This window comes from Vicia villosa, linkage group LG1, assembly GCF_029867415.1.
Source record: "Vicia villosa cultivar HV-30 ecotype Madison, WI linkage group LG1, Vvil1.0, whole genome shotgun sequence".
In the NCBI taxonomy this organism is placed as follows: Eukaryota; Viridiplantae; Streptophyta; class Magnoliopsida; order Fabales; family Fabaceae; genus Vicia; species Vicia villosa.
Window position 1 is genome coordinate 44,622,861 of NC_081180.1, and position 27,972 is coordinate 44,650,832.

The following is a 27,972-nucleotide window of genomic DNA, read 5'->3' on the forward strand; positions in this document are numbered from 1 at the left end:
ATCGAAAACAAAGATTTAAGAAACAAGTTTGAATTTAAAGAAACCTAAAAACGGTCCCCACTCCACCTACTTGCTATGCAAAACAAAATCTCGTGACATCAGTGTGACATACATTATCAATAACCTTATCAACAAAATTACAAAATACCTTACCACCAAAAATGGGCCTACAATTTGGTGTATTTTCTCCCACTTTCGTATTGCTTATGGAATGACAAACTTAGAAATTTCTTTCATTAGTATTTTCTCCCCATATTAGTGTAATACTATTTCAATATCAGCCATTCAAATTCCACAATAATGGACAAAGTGGTATCCATCCATTATCATAATAATGACACAACCCTTTCATTAGTGTTTTGTAAGTTGGTATTTCACATCATAATCATAATAGGCGATAAGATTAATGGCCACAACTTTTACATATAAACAGTGCATGTGAACATCCATTTTCCATTCTGAGAGGCTCTCTTTGTGTTTTATCATCAGAATCAGAACCAGGAGAGCAAACACGTGCTCTGATCATGGCAGCTCGCTCACTTTCCCGTTTGCTCTCTCGCTCTCTATCTTCTTCTTCTGAAGCTGCTGCTTCTCTGCTTCGCTCACCACTAGGTGTTTATTTTAATTCACAAATTATCTTCCTTATTTATGTAACTATTTGTAGATATACTTTTTTGAATTGATGGAATAGGATTTTCACTTTGTGTTTTGTTTCACTCTAGGAAGAAAATCTGAAGGGTGGAGTAACATAAACAGATTTAGCACTGCTGCAGCTGTTGAGGAATTGATTACTCCTCAAGTTCCAATCAATTATACACAGCTTCTCATAAATGGAAAATTTGTAGATGCTGCATCAGGTTTCTACATAGTTTGTTGCTTATTATAGTTTGGGCTATACAATTTAGTATGATCATGTGGAATGAAAACCAGCTTAAGATAGTTTGAATGATAAGATTAAGGGCTAAGCATGGTTTTAAATTGCGGTTGTTGGTTGCATTGTGGCCGTTGATGCGTGAGTTTTAATTGGGATGTGTTTGAAATATACCGTTAAAAAATTAAGTTTTTTCAATTCATAGGAACAAATTCAGTTTTTGGGTCCTGATATTTTGAGTTTTGTCTGATGTGATTTCTAATAACGGTCAAAAGCATGATTTTAATTCACATCGGAATTGCGGTTCGATGCGGTTGCGGAGACTATGCATCAGCAATATCGTGGCCGCAATTGCGGTTGTGGACTGCAATTTAAAACCATGGGGCTAAAGTTCTCTAAGCAAATAGTCAGGGGCTCAAATACTGTGAATACTGACTCGGGTGGATGAAAATAATGGGTTGGTAGAGACTACCTATTCTGTGCACATTCTGGTATTCCATTATTGATTAGTCATCATTAACAACAATGCATGGTGCATACTTCATATCTAACATAGGGGTACCCAAAAAAGCCATGTATTAAATGGAAGTGAGAACAAGTTAGACTCTTCTCTTATACATGAAGTTTCTTTGATTTCAGGGAAAACATTTCCAACTTATGACCCGCGCACAGGAGAAGTGATTGCTCAGGTAGCTGAAGGCGATGCTGAAGATATCAATCGTGCAGTAGCAGCAGCTCGTGAGGCCTTTGATAATGGACCTTGGCCTAAAATGACTGCTTATGTAGGTGTCCCTTTCTTGCATAACCTTCTATTATATTAAATTTATAATGATGATGATTTACTAATAACTCCTTCAGGAAAGAAGTCGTATATTGTTGCGCTTTGCTGATTTGGTTGAGAAGCATAATGATGAGATTGCAGCCTTGGAGACATGGAACAATGGAAAGATTTATGATCAGGCTGCCAAGACTGAAGTACCTATGTTTGTGCGTTTATTTCGCTATTATGCTGGTACTGTCAGTAACAACAATTACATGCTCCTCATTTCAATAATCCTTTTTAAATTGTTTTAACGAATTCGTTGTTAATTCCCGATTCTTACAGGGTGGGCAGATAAAATTCATGGGTTGACACTCCCAGCGGATGGAGATTATCATGTCCAGACATTGCATGAACCAATTGGTGTAGTAGGACAAATTATACCTTGGAATTTTCCTCTTCTTATGTTTGCTTGGAAAGTTGGACCAGCACTAGCATGTGGTAATACCATTGTCCTCAAAACTTCTGAGCAAACACCACTAACGGCTCTCATCGTGGCGAAACTGCTTCATGAGGTTAGCTCATAACATATAAGCTAGAAGCTTAAAAAAGAAATACAGAATACTTTGATGTGTGATGCCAATTGTATTTCCAATGTTAAGTTGTACTGTTTACACTTTTGGTCAGGCTGGTCTTCCCCCAGGTGTTCTCAATATAGTTTCTGGCTATGGTCCAATTGCTGGCGCACCTCTTGCAAGTCATATGGACGTGGATAAGGTATTTTTATATTCAGATCCTTTAGATTATCCCATGCACATGGATATTAGTATAATTCATCCATTTATATCAATATATTGTTACAACAACATTTTTTTCCTGTTAATTTTGCAGTTAGCATTCACCGGATCAACGGATACTGGAAAAATTGTGCATCAACTGGCTGCAAAAAGCAATCTTAAGCCCGTGACATTGGAACTTGGAGGAAAATCACCTTTCATTATTTGTGAAGATGCTGATGTTGACAAGGCTGTTGAAATTGCACACTTTGCTCTATTTTTTAATCAGGTTTGTGCAATCAATTTCCTCTACTTTCTTAAACACAGATTTGCAAATGCGGAATAGAAGCTTATGCCTTATGCTGGATGCTTTCCAGGGGCAATGTTGTTGTGCTGGATCCCGTACCTTCGTACATGAGAGTATCTATGACGAGTTCTTGGAGAAAGCGAAGGCGCGGGCTTTGAGGCGTGTTGTTGGTGATCCATTTAAGAAAGGTGTAGAACAAGGTCCTCAGGTATTTTTCTTTTCAATGTTATTAAATCATGTTATCGTAACATTCCCTTATATTATTGACTATACTGTGATTTAACAAAATAACACTATTCCACGGTCTTTGCAAAAATCGCAGATTGATTCGAAACAATTTGAGAAAGTACTTAGGTACATAAAGTCTGGAATTGATAGCAATGCTACTCTTGAATGTGGAGGAGGGAGATTGGGTTCAAAAGGCTTCTTTGTACAACCAACAGTATTCTCAAATGTTCAGGTATTTATTTATTAATTCTTTGCGCAAGTTATTAACCGAAATGTTCAATGAGACCTTTTTTTTTGTTTGTCTTGGACCATTTTCTTACACATGCTAATCGTTGTTACTTAGGATGATATGTTGATAGCAACGGATGAAATCTTTGGACCAGTTCAGTCCATCTTGAAATTCAGGTGAGTGAAATTGGAATATTTCTAGTGTGGCAATGTGGAATGTTTCTTATAGTTTTTTATATTAATGTAGGGACATTGATGAAGTGATACGACGGGCAAATGCGACGCGTTATGGTTTAGCGGCAGGTGTTTTCACGAAAAATTTGAGCACAGCCAACACCCTGATGCGGGCACTGAGAGCTGGAACAGTGTGGATTAATTGCTTTGATGTTTTTGATGCTGCAATTCCTTTTGGTGGTTACAAGATGAGTGGGAATGGTAGGGAGAAAGGAATCTATAGTCTTAATAACTATCTGCAGGTAAAAGCTGTGGTGTCTCCAGTAAAGAATCCTGCGTGGTTGTAGATTTTGTATTTGTTCAGTTTGTTAATTGTGCAAACCAATAATCGGAACCCTGCTTGTATGTGATTTCATCAGTTGCGCTTATAAAGTGATCTTGAGATTGAATCCATGTTTTAGAAGATAATGAACTTACTTCATCATGTTACTAGATTTGAACTTGTTAGTTCTTAGTACTAGAGCAACCGCAAGTGACTTTTGCATATTCTTCCATGTTATACTCCTCAACCTCTAGATACCAGACACAACACTCACACTGATATGATAGATAATCATATGTATTGATATCATATCGTTGTCTGACACTGACACGTGTCGGATACTAAATACACCAAGGTGTCAATGCATCAAAATTGATTATTGTTAGACCTAGACAAGCCTTAACCCATAGCACGGTTGCCAAGCTTTGTTGTTAGACCTAGACAAGTCATAACCCATAGCACGGACGCCAAGCTTTAAGAGATGCCCCAAATGAGTTCTAATAGACAACTTGAGCATCTGGTAAAACATTTTTTCCAGCCATAGTAACCTCAGATGGACCTACTGTGGATAATGAAACAACCTCCAATCCAACACTATATTCCACTAAATATCTGCCAATAGTTACACATGAAAATTTAGTATGTACAAAATATAGGATAAATATACGTTACTCCATATAGGCGAGATTTGGGTTACCCTTTTAATTTATTTTTTTGGATTATTCCCTATAATTTTAGAGTATCCCTAAGCGTGTAAAAACTAAAGAAAAAAAATCAGAGGATAAATATAAAAAAACCATTTTACAGAGGGGTAATATGAGACAAAAACATAGGATTTTTATATTTTAAGAAGGTAATCCAATTTTTTTTTTTTTTATATTTATCCCTAAAATATTTAATTTTAATTATTTTGATACACTTAAAATATGTTATTCGTCTAATATATAAAGATGCAAATTTGCTTATAAAAAAAAAAAAAAAGAAATGCAAATTTCGTACCTATGTTTGTATTTAGAAAAAAAAAAGTGTTTCTATTTATCTATAGTTTACCAATTAACTATTGTTTTTCAAAATATTGTCACTACATAAATGATATTACACTTGTATATATTATTAAAATAAAAGGGTAAACAAATTATCTTGGTGTAAGAATCGGTAGGAAATAAAATATGAGGAATGGTATGTATACAATTTATTTGACATTTACTCCGTATGGATATATGGGGGTGCAGTTACCGTGCATAGATTTAGAAAATTTCTTTAACCACCTCCCTATGGGTGGTCACCTCCTGCGAAAAACCAAAACTACCCCTGCTTCGGAAGTTCATTTCTGAAAGCGTGTTTTTTTTAAAAAAATTGACTTACTTCGGAAGTTCATTTCCGAAACAATTATTTCGGAAGTTCACTTCCGAAATACTGCGATTTCTGCAGATTTATCAAAACACTCCCCCTCCCCCAATCATTTACCCTAAATCAAAACAAAAAGTGGCAGAGGCGAAAATTTGTGCAAACAGAATTCCAAAGCTGCATCAAGGCTCCAATCACATTGCTAAACAACATTCAAAAGCCCTCAATCCTAACACTTTGTAAGTTTTGAAATTTTTAGATCTATTATTCAAATGCATGTTATTTAGGGTTTTAATTGCATAAATGATATATGGCTAGGTTGTTTGTAGTATTTAGGTTGTTTAGAAGCATTTTGATTTGGTTTGAAGGTTGATTTAGGGGTCTGCCATGGAAGTTGTAGGAAATTGCATCGCAGGGGTGTTTCGGAAGTTCATTTCCGAAAACACCTCCCTCCCAGTTTTCGGAAATGAACTTCCGAAATATATCAGAAGTTCAAATTTTTTTGTTTTTTATTTTGTCTCACATATTAATCGATTTCAATTGTTTACAGGAACATGTCTTCTAGAGAGGGCGCTAAGGGAAGAAAATATTCTTCAAAGAAAGAGGTGAAAGAGGTGAAGGAGGTGAAGGAGGTGAAGGAGAAGAAGAAGGTTTCGACCGGCTCTACTTCTCGTTCCCAGGGGGCCCGGGGCCGGGATGCTCAAGCTCAGTCTTCGGCGTGAGAGTCGTGATCAACGCTGATGGTTCTGAGACTGAGTGGGATGAGGATTGGTATAATTATCTTCATTCGGAGGAGTTCGCTCGTCAGGAAGAATAACGTGTTTTTTTTTGTTTGATGTGTATTTTGTAACGCTCGTCGGGCAGAATAACATGTTTTTGTTTTGTTTTGTTCTGATTTCGGATTGTATCGCACAGTGTATTTGTATTGGATTTATCATGTTAGTTTTTGGAAGTGGTAACCGGGGTCGGAACATATGACGGATGAGGTGGATGTCTGGAGGAAGTAGAACTGGAGATACGTCCACCACGAGACAAAGTAGCCAATCAATGTAAGCTATAGTTTATGATTATCATCTGGGGAGGTCATTTCTAAAAAATCAAGATTAAAAATAATAAGATTTTTTTTCCAATTTTTTGTAATGACGTCCCCTGATGATAATGATAAATTATAGCTTACATTGATTGGCTCCTTTGTCTCGCGGTGGACGTACCTCCGGGTCTTCTTCCTCCGGACATCCACCTCCTCCGTCATATGTTTCGGCTCCGGTTACACCTCCTCCGTCATTTGTTACTTTCAGTTGTACGTATTTTTATTAAAATAATAAATAAACCTTTTGAAATTTGGAAGCCTTTTTTTCTCCCCACCACTCTCTCATCCCCACCTACCCGTGTTTAACAATATGTAACTTTAATTTTATGTAATATTATCGTTGTAATTTTCACCCGATTAAATAAAGCGAATTGTTCATTTTCTTCTGTCCAGACCTATTTTCGGAAGTGCATTTCCGAATTCCTCCAAGGGGGGTGCGCTCGGAGATGAACTTCCGAAACACCACATTTTCTGAAAAGTGACTTTATTTCGGAGATGCATCTCCGAAATCAATATTTTATATTAAAAAAAACACGTTTTCGGAAGTTCATTTCCGAAAACACCTTTTTCAAGAAAAAAAGTACAGTTTCGGAAATGAACTTCCGAAACAAGGGGTATTGTGGTAAATTCACCGGAGGTGGCCAAGAAGGTTGGGAGGTGGGTGAAGAAATTCTCTAGATTTATGGGGGTGCAGTTACCGTGCATAGATAAAAATCTATGCAACGTGCATAGATTATTATAGACCCGATCATTGGATCAAATTCTAGACATCAATTATTATTACTCAATACTCACCCCTCAATACTCAATACTCAATACTGGATTAAAATCATGATCCAATGGCTTATGTAGCCAAAGCCGATATATGGGATATATGGTAATGTATATTTTATTTATTTATTTATTTATTATTTTTATGGAAATTGAAATTTTGTGCTAAGACAAAGCCAAATTTAAAAATTACAGTGTATTGTTGCTAGACAAAGCCAAATTTAAAAATTACAATGTGTTGTTGCCATTATTGTGTGATTGAAGGGGAGTGAAGATGGGTCTCATATCTAAGAGAGTCTTATATAGAAATTATACGGTAGTGATTATGTGCGAAGTTTGTAAAATTGGAGGTTGTTTAGAACTTCAAACTAATATTGTTATAGTGGATTTCTTTCCTAATTTGGATGCCCCTGGATGTAGGTGAAGTTGCATCGAATTGGATTAACAATTAATTAGTGTTATTTATTTTCTGTAAATTATTTTAACTTGTTTATTATTTTGTCTGTTGTTACGATGTCTTAACATTGCGCTCAACATTGCGTTTGATATCCTAAAAGTAGGGGTGGCAAATGGGCATGCCCGCCCCATTTAGGTCTGCCCCGCAAAAGCCCGCGAAAAAATGGGGCGGACTTTTTTAAGAGTGCAGGTCTAAAACCTTACCCCGTCCCGCAAAAAAGTGAGGGCGGGGAAAGCCCGTGGGCATTCGGCTCTTAGGCCTATAAATAGTAAAATTCTATGAAAAAACAAATCCCGCAAAAGCCCACAAAAAATGGGGCGGGGCGGACACATTAAAGAGAGCGGACCTAAAACCTTGCCCCGCTCCGCGAAAAAGTGCGGGTAAAACGGGTTTTTCCCGCGGGCCGGGCCCGTTTTGCCACCCCTACCTAAAAGTCTTGACATCGTATACGACATCTATTCTGGTAGTACCAAAATTTCACTTAATATCACACCAAATGGATGTTAAATCAACTTTTTTTTTATATATAATGACTAAAAAGAATAAATCTATTTGGAACAACCAGTAGGATTTGTGATTCATGGGCAAGAAAAAAAGTCTATAAGTTAAGAAAATCTCTGAGTGGTCTAAGGCAAGCTCCAAAGCAATGACATAAAAATTTTGATAATTTAATAATATCGAATGGGTACAAAGTGAATGAAAGTGACAAATGCATTTATTATAAATTTGAAAATGACATTTGCACGGTCATATTGTCATATGTTTTTTTAAATAGACGACTTACTCATATTTGGACCAAACCTTCATGTTGTTAATTATCAGATGTAAATCAGTGCTCTGCGCTTTGCATCATTCATTCATAAAAGATAAGAATCGTTTTCAGTTACTAGAGGATAACAAGCTAATACAGATATATATATACTTTGCTTGCTATCTACACCATATAGTACAGAAACACAACAATGCTAGTAAAGTGAAGCTTATAGCAAAGGCCCATAGTAATTTGTAAGCCTAACATGGGATAACCCAGTATGCACAGCAAGACGCAACCCAATATACACTAATACTCCCCCTCAAGCTCATGGTGGTGGAAGAAGCACAACTTTGAGATTGTTTCTCAAGTCTTGAAAAGCTGCACTAGGTAGGGGTTTAGTCATGATGTCAGCCACCTGAGCAGAAGCAGGGACATGTTAAATTTTGAGTTTGTTTTCCATCACTCTTTATTAGAGTTTGACCTAACTCATCTTTACAAAATCGGTTGGTAAAGTGAGGAGTGTCCCTCTATATATACTCTTTCAATGCTCTATCTCCAACAAATGTGGGACTTTAGGATCTTCCTAATACACCCCCTCGCGCCCAACACTCTTTTGAGCTTGGTGCGTGGATATTAATGGTGTGCCCCCTCACGCCCAACACTCTTTTGAGCTTGGTGCGTGGATATTAATGGTGGGCGGCCCATGGTTCGATCGATAGGCTCTGATACCATATTAGAGTTTGACCTAACTCATCCTTACAAAACCGGTTGGTAAAGTGAGGAGTGTCCCTCTATATATACTCTTTCAATGCTCTATCTCCAACCAATGTGGGGCTTTAGGATCTTCCTAATACTCTTTCTCTGACAAAGTGAAGGTCAAGCTCTATGTGTTTTGTTCTGTTATGTAAGATAGGATTGTGGGAGAGCAATACTGCACTGAGATTGTCACATAGTAGAGTGGGAGAAAGACATTTAATTCTCAGCTTAGCTAAGAGAGACTATAGCCATAACAATTCAGTAGTAGTGTGTGCTAGAGCTCAATATTCTGCCTCTGCACTGGACCTAGCAACAAGAGTTTGTTTCTTTGAGCTCCATGAGATGAGATTAGGGCCTAAGAAGATACACGTACCAAATGTAGACCTCCTGTCATCTGGATCATTTGCCCAGTCTGAGTCACTATAAGCTCTAATGGACAGCAATTGAGTTTGGCTAGCAGGTGATAATTTGAGGCCATAGGTAGCAGAACCACTGAGATATCTTAGAATTCTTTTCACAACAGACGAGTGGCTATTAAGAGGGTTAGCCATGAATTGACATGAGTAGAGAGTATACTCTACTCTCCCTGAGAATATACTGCTCTTCCTTTTTCATAATAAAAAAGGCATGTAAAGATGCTAGACGAAATTTTAAATATAGAACTAAACCATTTTATTTTGAAGGAGTTGTGATCTATCGTTTGTCTTACACAATTTTGGTTAGTATCGCAAAGCTTTTTAAAGAGAATGATATAATCTCCGATTCGAGACAATACTTTTTTCGATTACAATTTTCAAAAATCGCGAAATAACAGTTTGAGAGAACGTCTAAGCTCAATTATTCATCATTATCAGAAAATCAAAGCGGGAACAAAGATTTAATAGTCAAGTTTGAATTTTAAAAAACTTAAAACTAGTAAGATACCCGTGCTTCCGCACGGGTAATTTATTTGATATTGTATAAAATTTAATTAAATACGTATAAATTTAAAATGAATTGCTTAATTATAAATGAAAAATATCATATAAATTCAATTATATTAAATAATTATATAAAAAATTGTAAGTTGAAATTTTAACATTTAGAAATAAAAATTATCTCTCAATTAATAGTAGTTGGTGATTAAAATAAAATAGATATTGTATTGATAATGACCTGTGAAATTTTAAAAAAAAAATTGATGCAATATAAAATATATTTATTTTATTTTTTGCTAATAATATAAAATATATTTAAATACAAATATAAAATGAACAATAATCATATAAATTTAATTGCATTAAATAATCATAAAAAAATTTGAGATGGAGAAAAAAATAAAGATATTATCACTCAAATAAAGAAAATGATTGATTAAAATAAAATAAATATTGTGTTGATAATGACCCGTGAGAAAACAAATTTTTTTAATTTGATTAAAATTTAAAAAATAGATTTTTTTAGAAATAATAAATAAATAGAGAAAAAAATTAAAAAAGAAAGTAAGAAAGTGTGAAAAAAATGTGAGAGGAATTTTAAATTTTAATTAAGATAGAGAAAGTGTCTAATGATCAATTAAAATAAATTAAATATTGTGTTGATTGTGACCCGTAAAATAAATAAATATTGAATTTTATTAAAATTAAAAATTATAATTTTTGTGATAATAAGTAAATGGAGAAAAATTAAAATGAAAGTAAGAAAGTGTGGGAAAATGAAATGTGAAAGAAATTTGAAATTTGAAATAAGAGAGAGAAGATGTGTGTTGGCCTGTTGGGGAGAAAAAGTTGAATCTTAAATATTGCAATTGACATTTGGCAAAAGTCTTCATTTTCATTGGACAATAGAAAAGTGATAGGATAATTTTGTTAATTACAATTTTGTCCAACTTGTAGTGTAATATTTTTTAATGAGAAGGGTAATTTTTTCCAAACTCCCCCTTTTTAATGACAACAACACACTCCCCCGATGGTGATAAGAGAAAAATAGGTAGATAACATTTAGAGTGATTAAACTCCCCCTCACATGAGTAGAGAGTATACTCTACTCTCCCTGAGAGTATACTTCTCTCCCTTTTTCATAATAAAAAAGGCATGTAAAGATTCTAGACGAAATTTTAAATATAGAACTAAACCATTTTATTTTGAAGGAGTTGTGATCTATCGTTTGTCTTACACAATTTTGGTTAGTATCGCAAAACTTTTTAAAGAGATTGATATAATCTGCGATTCGAGACAATAATTTTTTCGATAACAATTTTCAAAAATCGAGAAATAACAGTTTAAGAGAACGTCTAAGCTCAATTATTCATCATTGTCAGAAAATCAAAGCGGGAACAAAGATTTAATAGTCAAGTTTGAATTTTAAAAAACTTAAAACTAGTAAGATACCCGTGCGGAAGCACGGGTAAATTTATTTGATATTGTATAAAATTTAATTAAATACGTATAAATTTAAAATGAATTGCTTAATTATAAATGAAAAATATCATATAAATTCAATTATATTAAATAATTATATAAAAAAAATTGTAAGTTGAAATTTTAACATTTAAAAATAAAAATTATCTCTCAATTAATAGTAGTTGTTGATTAAAATAAAATAGATATTGTATTGATAATGACACGTGAAATAAAAAAAAAATTGATCCAATATAAAATATATTTATTTTATTTTTTTGCTAATAATATAAAATATATCTAAATACAAATATAAAATGAACAATAATCATATAAATTTAATTGCATTAAATAATCATAAAAAAATTTGAGATGGAGAAAAAAAATAAAGATATTATCACTCAAATAAAGAAAATGATTGATTAAAATAAAATAAATATTGTGTTGATAATGACCCGTGAGAAAACAAATTTTTTTAATTTGATTAAAATTAAAAAAATAGATTTTTTTAGAAATAATAAATAAATAGAGAAAAAATTAAAAAAGAAAGTAAGAAAGTGTGAAAAAAATGTGAGAGGAATTTTAAATTTTAATTAAGATAGGGAAAGTGTGTAATGATCAATTAAAATAAATTAAATATTGTGTTGACTGTGACCCGTAAAATAAATAAATATTTAATTTTATTAAAATTAAAAATTATAATTTTTGTGATAATAAGTAAATGGAGAAAAATTAAAATGAAAGTAAGAAAGTGTGGGAAAATGAAATGTGAAAGAAATTTGAAATTTGAAATAAGAGAGAGAAGATGTGTGTTGGCCTGTTGGGGAGAAAAAGTTGAATCTTAAATATTGCAATTGACATTTGGCAAAAGTCTTCATTTTCATTGGACAATAGAAAAGTGATAGGATCATTTTGTTAATTACAATTTTGTCCAACTTGTAGTGTAATATTTTTTAATGAGAAGGGTAATTTTTTCCAAACTCCCCCTTTTTAATGACAACAACACACTCCCCCGATGGTGATAAGAGAAAAATAGGTAGATAACATTTAGAGTGATTAAACTCCCCCTCACATGAGTAGAGAGTATACTCTACTCTCCCTGAGAGTATACTTCTCTCCCTTTTTCATAATAAAAAAGGCATGTAAAGATTCTAGACGAAATTTTAAATATAGAACTAAACCATTTTATTTTGAAGGAGTTGTGATCTATCGTTTGTCTTACACAATTTTGGTTAGTATCGCAAAACTTTTTAAAGAGATTGATATAATCTGCGATTCGAGACAATAATTTTTTCGATAACAATTTTCAAAAATCGAGAAATAACAGTTTAAGAGAACGTCTAAGCTCAATTATTCATCATTGTCAGAAAATCAAAGCGGGAACAAAGATTTAATAGTCAAGTTTGAATTTTAAAAAATTAAAACTAGTAAGATACCCGTGCGGAAGCACGGGTAAATTTATTTGATATTGTATAAAATTTAATTAAATACGTATAAATTTAAAATGAATTGCTTAATTATAAATGAAAAATATCATATAAATTCAATTATATTAAATAATTATATAAAAAAAATTGTAAGTTGAAATTTTAACATTTAAAAATAAAAATTATCTCTCAATTAATAGTAGTTGTTGATTAAAATAAAATAGATATTGTATTGATAATGACACGTGAAATAAAAAAAAATTGATCCAATATAAAATATATTTATTTTATTTTTTTGCTAATAATATAAAATATATCTAAATACAAATATAAAATGAACAATAATCATATAAATTTAATTGCATTAAATAATCATAAAAAAATTTGAGATGGAGAAAAAAAATAAAGATATTATCACTCTAATAAAGAAAATGATTGATTAAAATAAAATAAATATTGTGTTGATAATGACCCGTGAGAAAACAAATTTTTTTAATTTGATTAAAATTAAAAAAATAGATTTTTTTAGAAATAATAAATAAATAGAGAAAAAATTAAAAAAGAAAGTAAGAAAGTGTGAAAAAAATGTGAGAGGAATTTTAAATTTTAATTAAGATAGGGAAAGTGTGTAATGATCAATTAAAATAAATTAAATATTGTGTTGACTGTGACCCGTAAAATAAATAAATATTTAATTTTATTAAAATTAAAAATTATAATTTTTGTGATAATAAGTAAATGGAGAAAAATTAAAATGAAAGTTAGAAAGTTTGGGAAAATGAAATGTGAAAGAAATTTGAAATTTGAAATAAGAGAGAGAAGATGTGTGTTGGCCTGTTGGGGAGAAAAAGTTGAATCTTATTGCAATTGACATTTGGCAAAAGTCTTCATTTTCATTGGATAATAGAAAAGTGATAGGATGATTTTGTTAATTACAATTTTGCCCAACTTGTAGTGTAAGATTTTTTAATGAGAAGGGTAATTTTTTCCAAACTCCCCCTTTTTAATGACAACAACACACTCCCCTGATGGTGATAAGAGAAAAATAGGTAGATAACATTTAGAGTGATTAAACTCCCCCTCACATGAGTAGAGAGTATACTTCTTGATCGTACCTGATCAGAAGAATCGTCGCTGGCTGCTCGGAATTGGATCTTCGAGAAATGAGGAGGGGGTGTACCTGCAAGGTACTCCGATGCCAAAGTGAGAAGAGGAGCAAAGGAGCGCAAGTACAAGTTAAAGTGAGTAAAAAGTGAATACCTGACCCTCTAGTAAAAAAGGGTATTTATAGCCCCCAGCGCTGGGCCATGATCTCGCTATTGGGTTAGACTTCCAAGCCCAACTAGGAGACTTCCAGGTTTCCTGAGCTGAAATATCGGAGGTGCGTGAGTGCACTCTGTCCTGGTTAACCGCTCCGAAGTTTAAGGGAGACGCGGTCTTTTAGGGACCACGTGGATTCCGCATTATTCGGGGGGTTGGATGTGAAAGGACCCGCACGAGGAGCAGGGTCCTCGGCAGAAAGGGTGCTCGCGGAGAGCAGGGTCCTCGGCAGAGAGGATGCTCGCGGGGAGCATCTCTGTCGGGCGTCAGATGGCTCACGAGGAGGGTCATGCCGAGCATAATGAAGACGGGCAATCTAGACCCAAATGTGGGTCACAGAGGGATCTGGGCCTCCGAGGTTCAGTGGACCGAAACCATGTTGGGCCTAGTCTTGGCCCAGTCCAGAACACTTCTCTCCTTTTTTCATAATAAAAAAGACATGTAAAGATGCTAGACGAAATTTTAAATATAGAACTAAACCATTTTATTTTGAAGGAGTTGTGATCTATCGTTTGTCTTACACAATTTTGGTTAGTATCGCAAAACTTTTTAAAGAGATTGATATAATCTACGATTCGAGACAATAATTTTTTCGATAACAATTTTCAAAAATCGCGAAATAACAGTTTGAGAGAACGTCTAAGCTCAATTATTCATCATTGTCAGAAAATCAAAGCGGGAACAAAGATTTAATTTAATAGTCAAGTTTGAATTTTAAAAAACTTAAAAAGGGTCCCCCTCCACCTACTTGCCATGCAAAACAAAATCTTTTGACATCATTGATACATGCATTATCAATAATAATCTTACAATATTGTTACAGACTTCACCAAATGCCTCCCCAATTGACGTACAAAAACACAACCAAGGACACACTTTCTAACAGGAAACAGAATAATTGTCACCTACCTCACCCCACTAGCAGATGACCACATAAAAACCTCAACCTCTCCCAAGTTCTGAAACTCCAATCCTTGCAAGGCAGGCTACACCAAAAACAACAAGCGAAGTGGCAAATGATCGACTACCAAGATAAAGCAGTAAACACCGGACCAAGATGTGGCCTGAATAGAGCGGCACAGCTCCACATGCTGAACTGCTATTCAATTCGATACAGAAGATTATGGTAACATCCCACCACCAAAATCAGGTACGCCTAACTGTCTCCTACACAAACAGTCTCTAACTAGGGTTTTTGTTTTTTTTCAGGAGAACGAGTTTTTGAGACCTCAAATGGATTTCATGGATCTCCATATGTCTCAAAGTACCACCAGACAAATTTTCAAACTTCGATTCGCTCGGACGCACAGTCAACAGCTCAAACAGTCAGCAGACGACCAGTTTGACCAAAAAGTCAACAGACAGTCAAAAATGCAATTTTTTGTGAACATCCATATTTTGTCAAAAGATTCATCATGTGATCAATGGTTGATCATAATTCATCAAGAAAAGTTCAGAAATTGACAAAACTCAAAATTGCAAAATTAGAGTTTTTTTACCTAAAAGTCAACTGAACTTTGACCGACCATAACTCTCTCATAATTTATCAGAAAAATTCCAACCAAAGCTCATTCTCAAGGAAATTCAATTCTCTACAACTTTGATGTTGGGACCAAGGTCAAGAAATGCTTCCGCCTAAGAGATATAAGCCAAAACATTACAGGTCATTTTCAAAGTCAACAAAAAGCAGTTTTTTGTCAAAGCCCATATCATCAAGTTAACTTCTCCAAATTCAAAAACACTTTCAAAGTGGCTTGTAGAGGATATCTTGGGCTTTCCAAAAAGTACAAGAACACTTTCATAGGATCAAAATTGAGGGATATATGCCTTGATGAAGTTGACCTTTTTTGGGAAAATGCATAAAACAAGTAATGACCAAAACTTGATTCTTTTTCAAAAAGGCCAATTCTTTTGTGATTCAATCTTGATTCCCATATGTCTAAAGGGCATCCACGACCTATCCATGATTCATGGCACTTTTATTTCATTTTAATTAAATTTTATTCATTTAAATTTTAATTAAAGTGAGATAATTCAAAGATATTATCCAAGATGCTCATGTGGTGCAAGCAATGACCATTCAAGATGCTTAAATATATTATTGCAAGATTGAAGAGAATAATACTTGAGTGTTTTAACCATGGTTAAGAAATGCACTCATTGAAAATATTTCATTATCATATTTTTTCCACAAAATCAATCATGAAAATTCCAATTTGCAAGGGTTCAAGATCAAATCATTTGCCTATAAATAGAGCTTCATTTCTTCATTCAAGGGGAGAAAAAAAAGGGGGAGGAACACAAAGAACAACAACAATCACCACAAAGTCATAGCTTAAGTTTATATTTTTGCAAAAGTTTCAAGAAACTTGTAAAAATCAAGGCTCATTCAAATAGCCACTTTCAATCAATTTCAATCACTCTATTCCACTCTTGGGACATCATAGAGTAAGTACAATGTAATTTTTAATATGTAGTAGTGTTAGGAGTTCATGAATTAAAAACTCCATATTTATGCATATTTTCAATTTCTCAAAAAAAATGTTTTAATTTTAGTTTTAAGTTGATAAAATGTTTATTTAATTTTTAACATAAAAATATTTTATTTCTTTTCATAATTAATTTATTTTGCTTAATTAATTAGTAATTATGTAAATATTGCTTTTTTTAATTATTTTCAACCGATCAAAAAACTCCAAAAATATTTTCCTTTTAGATTTAGGTTTATATTTTTTATAATCTAATTTTTGACATATAAAATAATATTTTTCTTGTTAAGTTTAATTATTTGTATAATTATTTGTTTAATTAGCTTGTTAATTAACTTAAAATCAATTCCAAAAAAAATCACAAAAAGAATGAATTAAGTTTAATTTGTTTTATATTTATTTTTGTATATTATTTGATATTATTTCTTATCTTTTTCCTTTGTCCCGAATCAGAATAAAAGATCAAATATGGCAGAGATTGTATGCAGTTGATTTAAGACTTTTGGAAATTTATCGTGTAGTCCCTATGATTCTATCAAGCTTCTGATAAATTTTCATTAACTTTAAGTCCGAGATCATCATTCACTCACCATCGATCTTCACTAACATCGTGGATATACTTGACTAGCTTCAAGATGATTCGCGTGCTAACATACTAACAATTAACTTTAAATTCCGCATTTTATTATATTGTTCTTTATATTTCTTGCTTTATACGTTATTTTATCATTCATCATATTTATGTTTATGTTATTTTCTCTTTGTCCATTTGGACATATTATTTATGTTTCTGTCATTTTTTCTTTGTACATTTGGACATATTATTTATATTTCTGCTATTTTTTCTTTGTCCATTTGGACATATTATTTATATTTCTGCTTTTTTTCTTTGTCCATTTGGACATATTATTTATATTTCTGCTATTTTTTCTTTGTCCAATTTGGACATATTATTTATATTTCTGCTATTTTTTTTGTCCACTTGGACATATTATTTATGTTTCCGCTATTTTTCTTTGTCCATTTGGACATATTATTTATGTTTCCGCTATTTTTCTTTGTCCATTTGGACATATTATTTATGTTTCCGCTATTTTCTCTTTGTCCATTTGGACATATTATTTATGCTTCCGCTATTTTTTCTTTGTCCATTTGGACGCATTGTTTATGTTTCCGTCATCTTCCTTTTGTCCACTTGGACCATATTTTTACTTTTGAGCTAAAACATTAATCAAGATAAAACTTAAAAAAAAGAAGCACTTTGCACACTTGCACCTCTATGGTTTTCCCTCTTATTACTTTTTTTTTAATCATATCATCATTTAAGAAAAGTGTTAAATGCATAGGAAAGGTCTTATAAATTGAGAGTAGATAACTCCTAATTGCTTGCTCAAACACTTTCATTTTGAAACAGCGTATTTTCAAAACTTCTCATCTATTTTCAAAACTTTCATCTGGTATTTGAAGGGCATTATTCCCGGTGAAACTCTTCAGAGACCTATGTGACATATTGTCCATCTTCACTTCTTCTATTTTCAAATCAATAAAGCATTTAAAAAGTGAGTTAAGCAATTAAGAGCCCATGGATAACCATGGATACAAAGGGTGCTTAAAACCTTCCCTTTGTATAACCAACCCCCCGAACCCAAAATCTGTCAAAAGGTCTTTCCTGTTCTTTTATGCCTTTCCTTTTTTTTGGATAAAATAAAAGTCGGTGGCGACTCTTGTAAAATAAAAAAATATCAAAGACAAAAAAAAGCAAGGAGTCAGTTCGAAAAAAAAATCGAGTTACACTCTGCACTTTGCATCATTCATTCATAAAAGATAAGAATTGTTTTCAGTTACAAGAGGATAACAAGCTAATACAGATATATATACTCTGCTTGTTATCTACACCATATAGTACAAAAACACAACAATGCTAGTAAAGTGAAGCTTATAGCAAAGGCCGATAGTAATTTGTAAGCCCAACATGGGATAGCCCAATATGCACAGCAAGACGCAGCCCAATATACACTAATATTAATGATGTAAAATCATTGTTGTGTAATAACTTTGATATGAAAGACCTCACAGAAGATAATGTGATTCTCGGAATCAAAATCACTAGATCTTAGAAGAAAACTTCTTTGGATCAATCACACTATTTGGGGAAAATCTTTAAAAAAATATAATTACTTTGAATATAATCCTACTTGTACACCATAAAATCATAATATAAAATTATTTAAGAACATGGGTGATAATGTTAGTCAAAATAAGTATGCGAGCATCATTAATAGTCTTAGGCATGCCACTGAACTTACTATACCCGATATTGCATATGTCGTGGGATTGTTGTGCAAGTTTACAAGTAGACAGAGTAATGAGCATAGGAATACCCTTGCGAGAGTGAGATTTTACCGAGCTTTTACACAGACTGAACTCATAAACCGAGTGAAATTTTGTACCAGACTAATCTCTAACTGAGGAGCTTTTGGTCGAGCTGAGCTCAAGAACCATTATGAAGATTTTTCTATAGTTATTCTTCATGAACCTAAAATAGAGATTTTCTTCAATGACAGAGCTCATGAACCAAACAGAGACTTATACTAGTCAAAATCATGACAACATTAAGGTTAAATAGGTCTTGCTTATCTATGAGTTTTGACCACTTCTTGATTATACCTGCAAGCACGTAGTTACATATTCTTCCCCTTTTTAATGACAACAATACACTCCCCCGATGGTGATAAGAGAAAAATAGGTAAATAACATTTAGAGTGATTAAACTCCCCCTCACATGAGTAGAGAGTATACTCTACTCTCCCTGAGAGTATACTTCTCTCCCTTTTTCATAATAAAAAAGGCATGTAAAGATGCTAGACGAAATTTTAAATATAGAACTAAACCATTTTATTTTGAAGGAGTTGTGATCTATCGTTTGTCTTACACAATTTTGGTTAGTATCACAAAACTTTTTAAAGAGAATGATATAATCTGCGAATCGAGACAATAATTTTTTCGATAACAATTTTCAAAAATCGCGAAATAACAGTTTGAGAGAACGTCTAAGCTCAATTATTCATCATTGTCAGAAAATCAAAGCGGGAACAAAGATTTAATAGTCAAGTTTGAATTTAAGAAACTTAAAAAGGGGGAACAAAGATTTAATAGTCAAGTTTGAATTTTAAAAAACTTAAAAAGGGTCCCCACTCCACCTACTTGCCATGCAAAACAAAATATTTTGACATCACTGATACATGCATTATCAATAATAATCTTACTATATTGTTACAGACTTCACCAAATGCCTCCCCAATTGACGTACAAAAACACAACCAAGGACACACTTTCTAACAGAAAACAGAATAGTTGTCACCTACCTCACCCCACTAGCAGATGACCACACAAAAACCTCAACCTCTCCCAAGTTCTGAAACTCCAATCCTTGCAAGGCAGGCTACACCAAAAACAACAAGCGAAGTGGCAAATGCTCGACTACCAAGATAAAGCAGTAAACACCGGACCAAGATGTGGCCTGAATAGAGCGGCACAGCTCCACATGCTGAACTGCTATTCAATTCGATACAGAAGATTATGGTAACATCCCACCACCAATAACCTTTCATTAGTGTTTTGCAAGTTGGTATTTCACATCAAAATCATAATAAGCGATAAGATTAATAACCACAGCACTTACAAATAAACAGTGCATGTGAACATCCATTTTCCACTTTGAGAACCTTTCTTTCTTTTTTATCACCAGAATCAGAACAAGGAGAGCAAACACTGCTCTGATCATGGCAGCTCGCTCAATTTCCCGTTTGCTCTCTCGCTCTCTATCTTCTTCTGGAGTTGCTGCTTCTCTGCTACGCTCACCACTAGGTGTTCATTTTAACTCACAAATTCTCTTCCTTATTTATGTAACTACTAACTATATGTGGATATGCTTGGAATAAGATTTTCACTTTGTGTTTTGTTTCACACTAGGGAGAAAATCTGAAGGATGGAGAAATATAAACAGATTTAGCACTGCTGCAGCTGTTGAGGAATTGATTACTCCTCAAGTTCCAATCAATTATACAAAGCTTCTCATAAATGGAAAATTTGTAGATGCTGCATCAGGTTTCTACATAGCTTCTTGCTTATTATAGTTTGGGCTATACACTTTAGCAAAATCATGGTTTGTTTGTTACTTTTTGTTTTTTGTCTTAATCCATGTGCTGTGAAAGCCAGCTTAGGATAGTTTGAGTGATAAGATTAAGGGCTAAGCATGGTTTTAAACATAGTTTTAAATTGCGATTGCGGCCAATGCGGTTGCTGCAATGCGCTTTGCGGCCGTTGCGGCGTCAATTTTGATCGAAAGATCTTTGAAAACACCCTTAAAAAACCCTTAAAGTTAATATTTTACATACAAATCACATGTAAATTGAGTTTTTGGGTTCTCAAATGTTGAGTTATGATAAAAATATGTGAAGAAACATGGTTGAAGGTGTTTGATGCAAATTATAGTGTTGTCGGACGTGTGATTACAAATCACACCGCAATTGCGGCCTGATGCGGATGCGGAGGCTACCGCATCAGCAATATTGCGGCTGCAATTGCGGTTGCGGACCGCAATTTAAAACCATGGTTTTAAATTGTGGTTGTGAACGCGGTTGTGGGTATTGTGATTGCGGTCATTGCATTGCGGTTGTTGATGTGTGAATTTTAACTGGGATATGTTTGAAATATACCGTTAAAAAATTAAGATTTTTCAATTCATAGGAATAAATTGATGTGACTTCTAATGATGGTCAGACGCATGATTTTAATTCACACCGGAATTGTAGACCGATGCGGTTGAGGAGACTATCGCATCAGCAATATTGTGGTTACTGCAATTTAAAATTATGGGGCTAAGGTCCTCTAAACAGATGGTCAGGGGCTCGAATACTGAATAAAAAAACTTGGGTTTAGAGAGACTACCTATTATGTGGTTTTCTATTAGTGATTAGTTATCATTAACAACAGTGCATGGTGCATACTTGATATCTAACATATAGGAGTACTCCAAAAAAGCCATGTATTGAATGGAAGTGAGAACAAGTTAGACTCTTCCCTTATACATGAAGTTTCTTTGATTTCAGGGAAAACATTTCCAACTTATGACCCGCGCACAGGAGAAGTGATTTCTCAGGTAGCTGAAGGCGATGCTGAAGATATCAATCGTGCAGTAGCAGCAGCTCGTGAGGCCTTTGATAATGGACCTTGGCCTAAAATGACTGCTTATGTAAGCATTTCCTGAGTGTCCCTTTCTTGCATGACCTTCTATTAGTTTTAAATTTATAATGATGATGATTTATTGATAACTCTTTCAGGAAAGAAGCCGTATATTGTTGCGCTTTGCTGATTTGGTTGAGAAGCATAATGACGAGATTGCAGCTCTGGAGACATGGAACAGTGGAAAGCTTTATGATCAGGCTGCCAAGACGGAAGTACCTATGTTTGTGCGTTTCTTTCGCTATTATGCGGGTACAGTTAGTAACAACAATTACCTGTTCCTTATATCAGGAATCCTTTTTAAATTGTTTTAATGAATTTGTTGTTAATACCTCGGTTGTTACAGGGTGGGCAGATAAAATTCATGGGTTGACAGTCCCAGCTGATGGAGATTATCATGTCCAGACATTGCATGAACCAATTGGTGTAGCAGGACAAATTATTCCTTGGAATTTTCCTCTACTTATGTTTGCTTGGAAAGTTGGACCAGCACTAGCATGTGGTAATACCATTGTCCTCAAGACTTCTGAGCAAACACCGCTTACGGCTCTCATCGTGGCAAAACTACTTCATGAGGTTAGGTCATAACATATAAGCTAGAAGCTTAAAAAAGAAATACAGAATGCTTTGATGTGTGATGCCAATTGTGTAATATGCTATTTTTCTTATTAAGATTTTTATGACTATTTCGGTTGAATTTGTATTTCCAATGTTAAGTTGTACTGTTTACACTTTTGGGCAGGCTGGTCTTCCCCCAGGTGTTCTCAATATAGTTTCTGGCTATGGTCCAATTGCTGGTGCACCTCTTGCAAGTCATATGGGTGTGGATAAGGTATTTTTATGTCCATATCCTTTAGATTATCTCTTATACATTGATATTAGGAAAATTCATCCATTTATATCAATATATTGTTACAAATTCATTTTTTTTTCCTTCTAATTTTGCAGTTAGCATTCACGGGATCGACGGATACTGGAAAAACTATACTTCAGCTGGCTGCAAGAAGCAATCTTAAGCCTGTGACATTGGAACTTGGAGGAAAATCACCTTTCATTATTTGTGAAGACGCTGATGTTGACAAGGCTGTTGAAATTGCACACTTTGGTCTATTTTTTAATCAGGTTTGTGCAATCAATTTCCACTGCTTTCTTAAACACAGATTTGCCAAAGCGGAATAGAAGCTTATGCCTTACTCTGGATGCTTTCCAGGGGCAATCTTGTTGTGCAGGATCCCGTACCTTTGTACACGAGCGTATCTATGATGAGTTCTTGGAGAAAGCGAAGGCGCGGGCTTTGAGACGTGTAGTTGGTGATCCATTTAAGGAGGGTGTAGAACAAGGTCCTCAGGTGTTTTTCTTTTCAATGTTACTAAATCATGTTCTTGTAACATTCCCTTGAATTCCTTGCGTCATTGTTCTTTTTCATTTCTAGTGTTGATTATCCTTTTCATGGGAGAAGTAATGTTTGACAGAGCAGCATATTTTTTACCATACAGTGATTTTACAAAATAACACTATTCCATGGTTCTTGCGAAAATCGCAGATTGATTCGAAACAATTTGAGAAAGTACTTAGGTACATAAAGTCTGGAATTGATAGCAATGCTACTCTTGAATGTGGAGGTGGGAGATTTGGTTCAAAAGGTTTCTTTGTCCAACCAACAGTATTCTCAAATGTTCAGGTATTTATTGATTCTTTGCCTCAAGAGATTTACCGGAATGCACCGTAAGACTTTTTTTTTTTTTGCATTGGACCCATTTTGTTATGCATGCTAATCGTTGTTACTTTACTTAGGATGATATGCTGATAGCAACAGATGAAATCTTTGGGCCAGTTCAGTCCATCTTGAAGTTCAAGTAAGTGATATTCGAATCCCATTTGCTTGTTTTTTCTGCTAAAATTCAATAAGAATGCAATTCTAGTGTGGCAATGTGGAATGTTTCTTATAGTTCTTGTACATATTAATATAGGGACATTGATGAAGTGATACGACGGGCAAATGCGACGCGTTATGGTTTAGCGGCAGGTGTTTTCACAAAAAATTTGAGCACAGCCAACACGTTGATGCGGGCACTTAGAGCTGGAACAGTGTGGATTAATTGCTATGATGTTTTTGATGCTTCAATTCCTTTTGGTGGTTACAAGATGAGTGGGAATGGTAGGGAGATGGGACTCTATAGTCTTAACAACTATTTGCAGGTAAAAGCTGTGGTGTCTCCAGTGAAGAATCCTGCGTGGTTGTAGATTTTGTATTTGTTCAGTTTGTTATTGTGCAAACCAATAATCGAAACACTGCTTGTATGTGATTTCATCAGTTGCGCTTATAAAGTGATCTTGAGATTGAATCCATGTTTTAGAAGATAATGAGCTTACTTCATCATTGTTACTAGATTTGAACTTGGTAGTTCTTAGTACTAGAGCAACCGCAAGTCATGTGTATTGATATGGTATCGTTGTCAGACACTGACATGTGTCGGACACCAAATACATCATCTTTAATTAGAGGTGTCAATGCACATCAAAGTTTATTATTGTTAGACCTAGACAAGTCATAACCCTAGCATGTGACCAAGCTTTAAAAGTTGCCCGGAACGAGTTCTACTAAAAAAGATCTCACGCCCTTTCCAAAATCTGAAACACCGACAACTTGAGCATCTGGTAAAACATTTTTTTCCGGCCATAGTAACCTCAGATGAACCTACTGTGGATAATGAAACAGCCTCCAATCCAACACTATGTATTCCACTAACTCTCTGCTAGTAATTATAGACTTGAAGGATGTCCTTCAATACTGATCAGCATCTATCAGCAACCTTTTCCAGCAAAATGCCAGAAGCTCCTTTGTTTATAATTGTAGTTTGACCAAAGTTCTCTGGGGGGCTGCAAGTAACTTTCGCACTCAGGACAATGCACAATGGCATGAAACTTCAGTTAGCCTTACGTAATATCAACTTCTGAGCATAAGTACTTCATACACATATTGGCAGTGTTTGGTCTCATTGTTATCAGTTATCACTCATTTACATCACAACCGTTGCCAATTGTTTGATAAACCGCGAACATAGCAGCTTCTTGTGCCATGCCTAATTAGACCTGACAAGGGACAAATAAAAAGTACCATCCCATTGAGAGAAAGTACAAAGAGGAAAAAACATATAGTATGCCACAACAAATAAAAGTCTAAGGTTGATATGGGCAAGAGAGAGAGATAACTTTGTTTAAATATGCTCGATTAACCTCAAGTCTGCAACACTTCAACTACAAGGATTATCTGCTTTGAGTATGAGAATTTGAGTGTGAGAATATTCCCGGCTGGCTTCGTCCCTCAGAAAAGGTATCTTTTTCTCCATTTGAGGTCAACGGGTACAATGCAAACCTCAATTCTTACATATGACAGTGAAACCAATATATCAAATCAATTTTAAGTCTATGCTGTTGCGACTACGAAATATTGTTTGCTTTCAATATGAACACAATTTTATTTTCTCCTTTAGAAAAGAGGCTAGTTGAATTGAGATGCATGAGTACTAGTGTATATGAGTCATGTATAACATCTATTACCAAGAGGATAAGTTATTTTAGACAGAAATGATATTTATTTTGTCTCAAAAGCATAAGTAATTACCAACCGGAAATTTGTTTCATATATAAGAAATAGTATTCCTTTGATTAAGTTTCTTAGGAAAAGAAATGGAATCTTAATGTTAAGTAGTAGTATTTTTTATTTATATAAAAACATAAGTCTTATCCCATTAAATAGGATCACTTATATGATTAACCTTTTGTCATAATATTCTATCAAGAACTTGCTTCTATTTAAATCGTTAACTTTTAAATTTTTCTAATAATTTTTCTTATAGACTTTCTTAGTCTTCCTCTTTCTTTATTTGTTTGACTTCTCTCAATTTGATATTGTTCTTTCAAATTAAACTGCAAGGAGTTGACTTTTCTTCTTCTTCTTCAAAAGAGCTCTTTGATGAAGTTGCTGAGGATTCTTCTAGGATTTTTGAACTTATTCCTTCCTCTTTTAGTAGTTGAATTAACTCTTTGAGTTTTTAGATGATTTCCTCTTTCTTGGATTTTTCCTGAAAATTACAAACATTCTTATATTTCAATTTAAGATCAGATTTCTGATTCCAAACCTTAACTCTTAGATATTTGTTAGTTACGAATGATTTGACATGGCTTTCAAGATTTCTAAAGGTTAAACACTATCTCTGAAAGTAACATTTACATTCCTCTGCTGTTTTAACTTTTCCACCTAGTGTGTTCATCCCACTTGTTTGATGTTTGGAGATACTTCATAGAACATTTCAAAAGTGTCCCACATCACCTTTTTAGAATTTCAATTAAGGACATAAGAAAATTAGTTTTCATTTAAAGACATAATTAAAAAGTTTTCTGCTTTAAAATCTAATGCAAACTTTCTCTTGTCTTCTTTAGTCCAAAAGAAACCAAGTTTATCTACCACTTCACCATTAACATAGTGAGTAGGGATAAACGAACGATTAGTTATTATTTTCCACAATTCAAGATTATTACTTTGAATAAAAAAAATTAATTCTAACTTTCTACAATTCAAACCTATCACCATTAAACGACAATTGCATGCTTAGGAAAGTCCTCTTGTTAAAATAAGTGTTGGAAGTCATCTTCCACCTGAAACGATTAGTCTTTAAACATGAGTTAGACTTTGATGTCACTTGTTAGACATGTGACTCCATACACAATAGGAGATGAATTGTAGAGGTTTAAAAAAACGTTAGTTTAAAATAAAATCATTTGTAAAGTCAAAATTTGAAATCATTTTAAAACAAATGATTGAATAAGTAGCGGAAAAGATAGTAAAGCAAAGAGATAAGGGATACCGACATACACCAGAAATTTATACATGTTTGACTTAAATTGGCCTATTCTTGTCTCCAAGAATTATTCTTGAGAGTATCTAATAAACTGGAGAGCTTTTAGAAGGATATATCCATGAACCTCCTTATACAAGGAAATGGAGTTTTCAGGCTAACTTCCAACAAACCAATGAACAAGGCTTAGAGTAGTTATCATGAATCAAACTGAGACTTCCTAAGAAAATCTCTAAATCAATTAAGAGCTTTTAATTGGTTTAACTCGCATCCAAGCAATAACTTCCTACCTATGAAAAAAATATTTACTCAAGGGATGATACACTTTTGATAAATTTACAAGTAAACCCTCGTCTAGAACATTGATTCTCACTTAGACTAAAAAATACTTACAAAATACTATGATTAAATATGTGAGAAAACCAAAAATTTTAACAAAATGATGAAGTTTTATCTTATAAAAAAAAGTCTCTATTTTGCATTGATATAATATCATCATACTTAAGGGCCACAATAGTATTTGTCTCGTTAAGTACGTATGGAAATGAGCTCTTTTTTAACCTTCTCAATATTTTCCCAGAAATTTTTGCAGAAGCATAGGTTGAAATCGTATATGTTTGGTTCTAAGGTGAAGAAAATTAATTTTAAATAAATTGATTTTTTAGAATTAATTTTGGTTAAAAATGAATTGAATGTAAAGTGATTTATATTTTGATATAATTATATAAAAGTGAATTCAAGAACAAATTACACTAGAAAAATAATGTTTAAACTAAAAAACTACACATTATAACTTCAAGCAAAATCAATTTTAAAGTCAGAATCAATTCTAATTTAGAAGAATCAAATACTTCAAAATTATTACAAAATTAATTCTACATCCCTAAAATTACTTTTGACTCTTGCAAAAGCTAAATCAACCAATCGTTAGTTGGTCCAGTGGTGATTGGCGCTGGATTTGGTAGGGAGAACCACGGTTAAACATGCAAGTTTATTGGAATCCATCTTCTTCAAGATATGCGTTAAGATTGTTTTTAATAAGGAAATTTCTTTGTCCACCTCCCTATGGGGGGTCACCCCCAGCGAAAACCCTAATTTACCCCTACTTCGGAGATGCGTCTCCGAAGTTTTTTTTTTTTTTAATTTTCCCAGACTTCAGAGGTGCATTTCCGAAAATACCAAATGGGGGTGTTTTCGGAGATGAACTTCCAAAAACACCTTTTTTTTTTTTAGATTTTTTCAGACTTCGGAAATGTATTTCTAAAAAAATCCCAAAAATTGAAATTTTAATTAATTCGGAGATGCATCTCCGAGAAAACCTTTCAAAATTAAAAATTTTGGGATATTAATTAATTCATATATCATAAATTTGATATAATATAATATGAGTTATGAATAATAATAATTATATATT

General features: G+C 33.6%; 2 protein-coding genes across 3 annotated transcripts; both read left to right on the top strand.

Annotated features, from left to right (window-relative positions):
* The first annotated feature begins 399 nt into the window (after positions 1-399).
* LOC131635994 (aldehyde dehydrogenase family 2 member B4, mitochondrial-like) lies at positions 400-3,793 on the top strand. The gene is made up of 11 exons (XM_058906627.1): positions 400-612; positions 723-857; positions 1,511-1,653; positions 1,730-1,883; positions 1,977-2,206; positions 2,319-2,408; positions 2,523-2,696; positions 2,785-2,922; positions 3,037-3,174; positions 3,286-3,347; positions 3,418-3,793. The coding sequence occupies exons 1-11, from the start codon at positions 525-527 to the stop codon at positions 3,689-3,691; spliced, it is 1,626 nt and encodes a 541-aa protein (XP_058762610.1). The 5' UTR covers positions 400-524; the 3' UTR covers positions 3,692-3,793.
* Positions 3,794-19,777: 15,984 nt separating this feature from the next.
* LOC131636001 (aldehyde dehydrogenase family 2 member B4, mitochondrial-like) lies at positions 19,778-24,044 on the top strand. Of its 2 annotated transcripts, XM_058906636.1 has the most exons (12): positions 19,778-20,037; positions 20,204-20,322; positions 20,428-20,562; positions 21,567-21,709; positions 21,798-21,951; positions 22,046-22,275; positions 22,442-22,531; positions 22,648-22,821; positions 22,910-23,047; positions 23,243-23,380; positions 23,494-23,555; positions 23,670-24,044. In XM_058906636.1, the coding sequence occupies exons 2-12, from the start codon at positions 20,238-20,240 to the stop codon at positions 23,941-23,943; spliced, it is 1,623 nt and encodes a 540-aa protein (XP_058762619.1). In that variant the 5' UTR covers positions 19,778-20,037; positions 20,204-20,237; the 3' UTR covers positions 23,944-24,044. The 2 variants fall into 2 exon arrangements, with proteins under 2 accessions (XP_058762619.1, XP_058762615.1); XM_058906632.1 differs by lacking the exon at positions 19,778-20,037 and having other exon boundaries at positions 20,081-20,322.
* Positions 24,045-27,972: the final 3,928 nt, after the last annotated feature.

What these genes read in the sequence shown, in the direction of transcription:
- LOC131635994 (XM_058906627.1), top strand. Translation starts at nt 525, where the DNA reads ATGGCAGCTCGCTCACTTTCCCGTTTGCTCTCTCGCTCTCTATCTTCT. An exon ending in GTCATATGGACGTGGATAAG is followed by an intron (nt 2,409 to 2,522) that starts GTATTTTTATAT and finishes TTAATTTTGCAG; the next exon opens with TTAGCATTCACCGGATCAAC. An exon ending in CAGTATTCTCAAATGTTCAG is followed by an intron (nt 3,175 to 3,285) that starts GTATTTATTTAT and finishes GTTGTTACTTAG; the next exon opens with GATGATATGTTGATAGCAAC.
- LOC131636001 (XM_058906636.1), top strand. Translation starts at nt 20,238, where the DNA reads ATGGCAGCTCGCTCAATTTCCCGTTTGCTCTCTCGCTCTCTATCTTCT. An exon ending in TTTCTTTCGCTATTATGCGG is followed by an intron (nt 21,952 to 22,045) that starts GTACAGTTAGTA and finishes CGGTTGTTACAG; the next exon opens with GGTGGGCAGATAAAATTCAT. An exon ending in CAGTATTCTCAAATGTTCAG is followed by an intron (nt 23,381 to 23,493) that starts GTATTTATTGAT and finishes TACTTTACTTAG; the next exon opens with GATGATATGCTGATAGCAAC.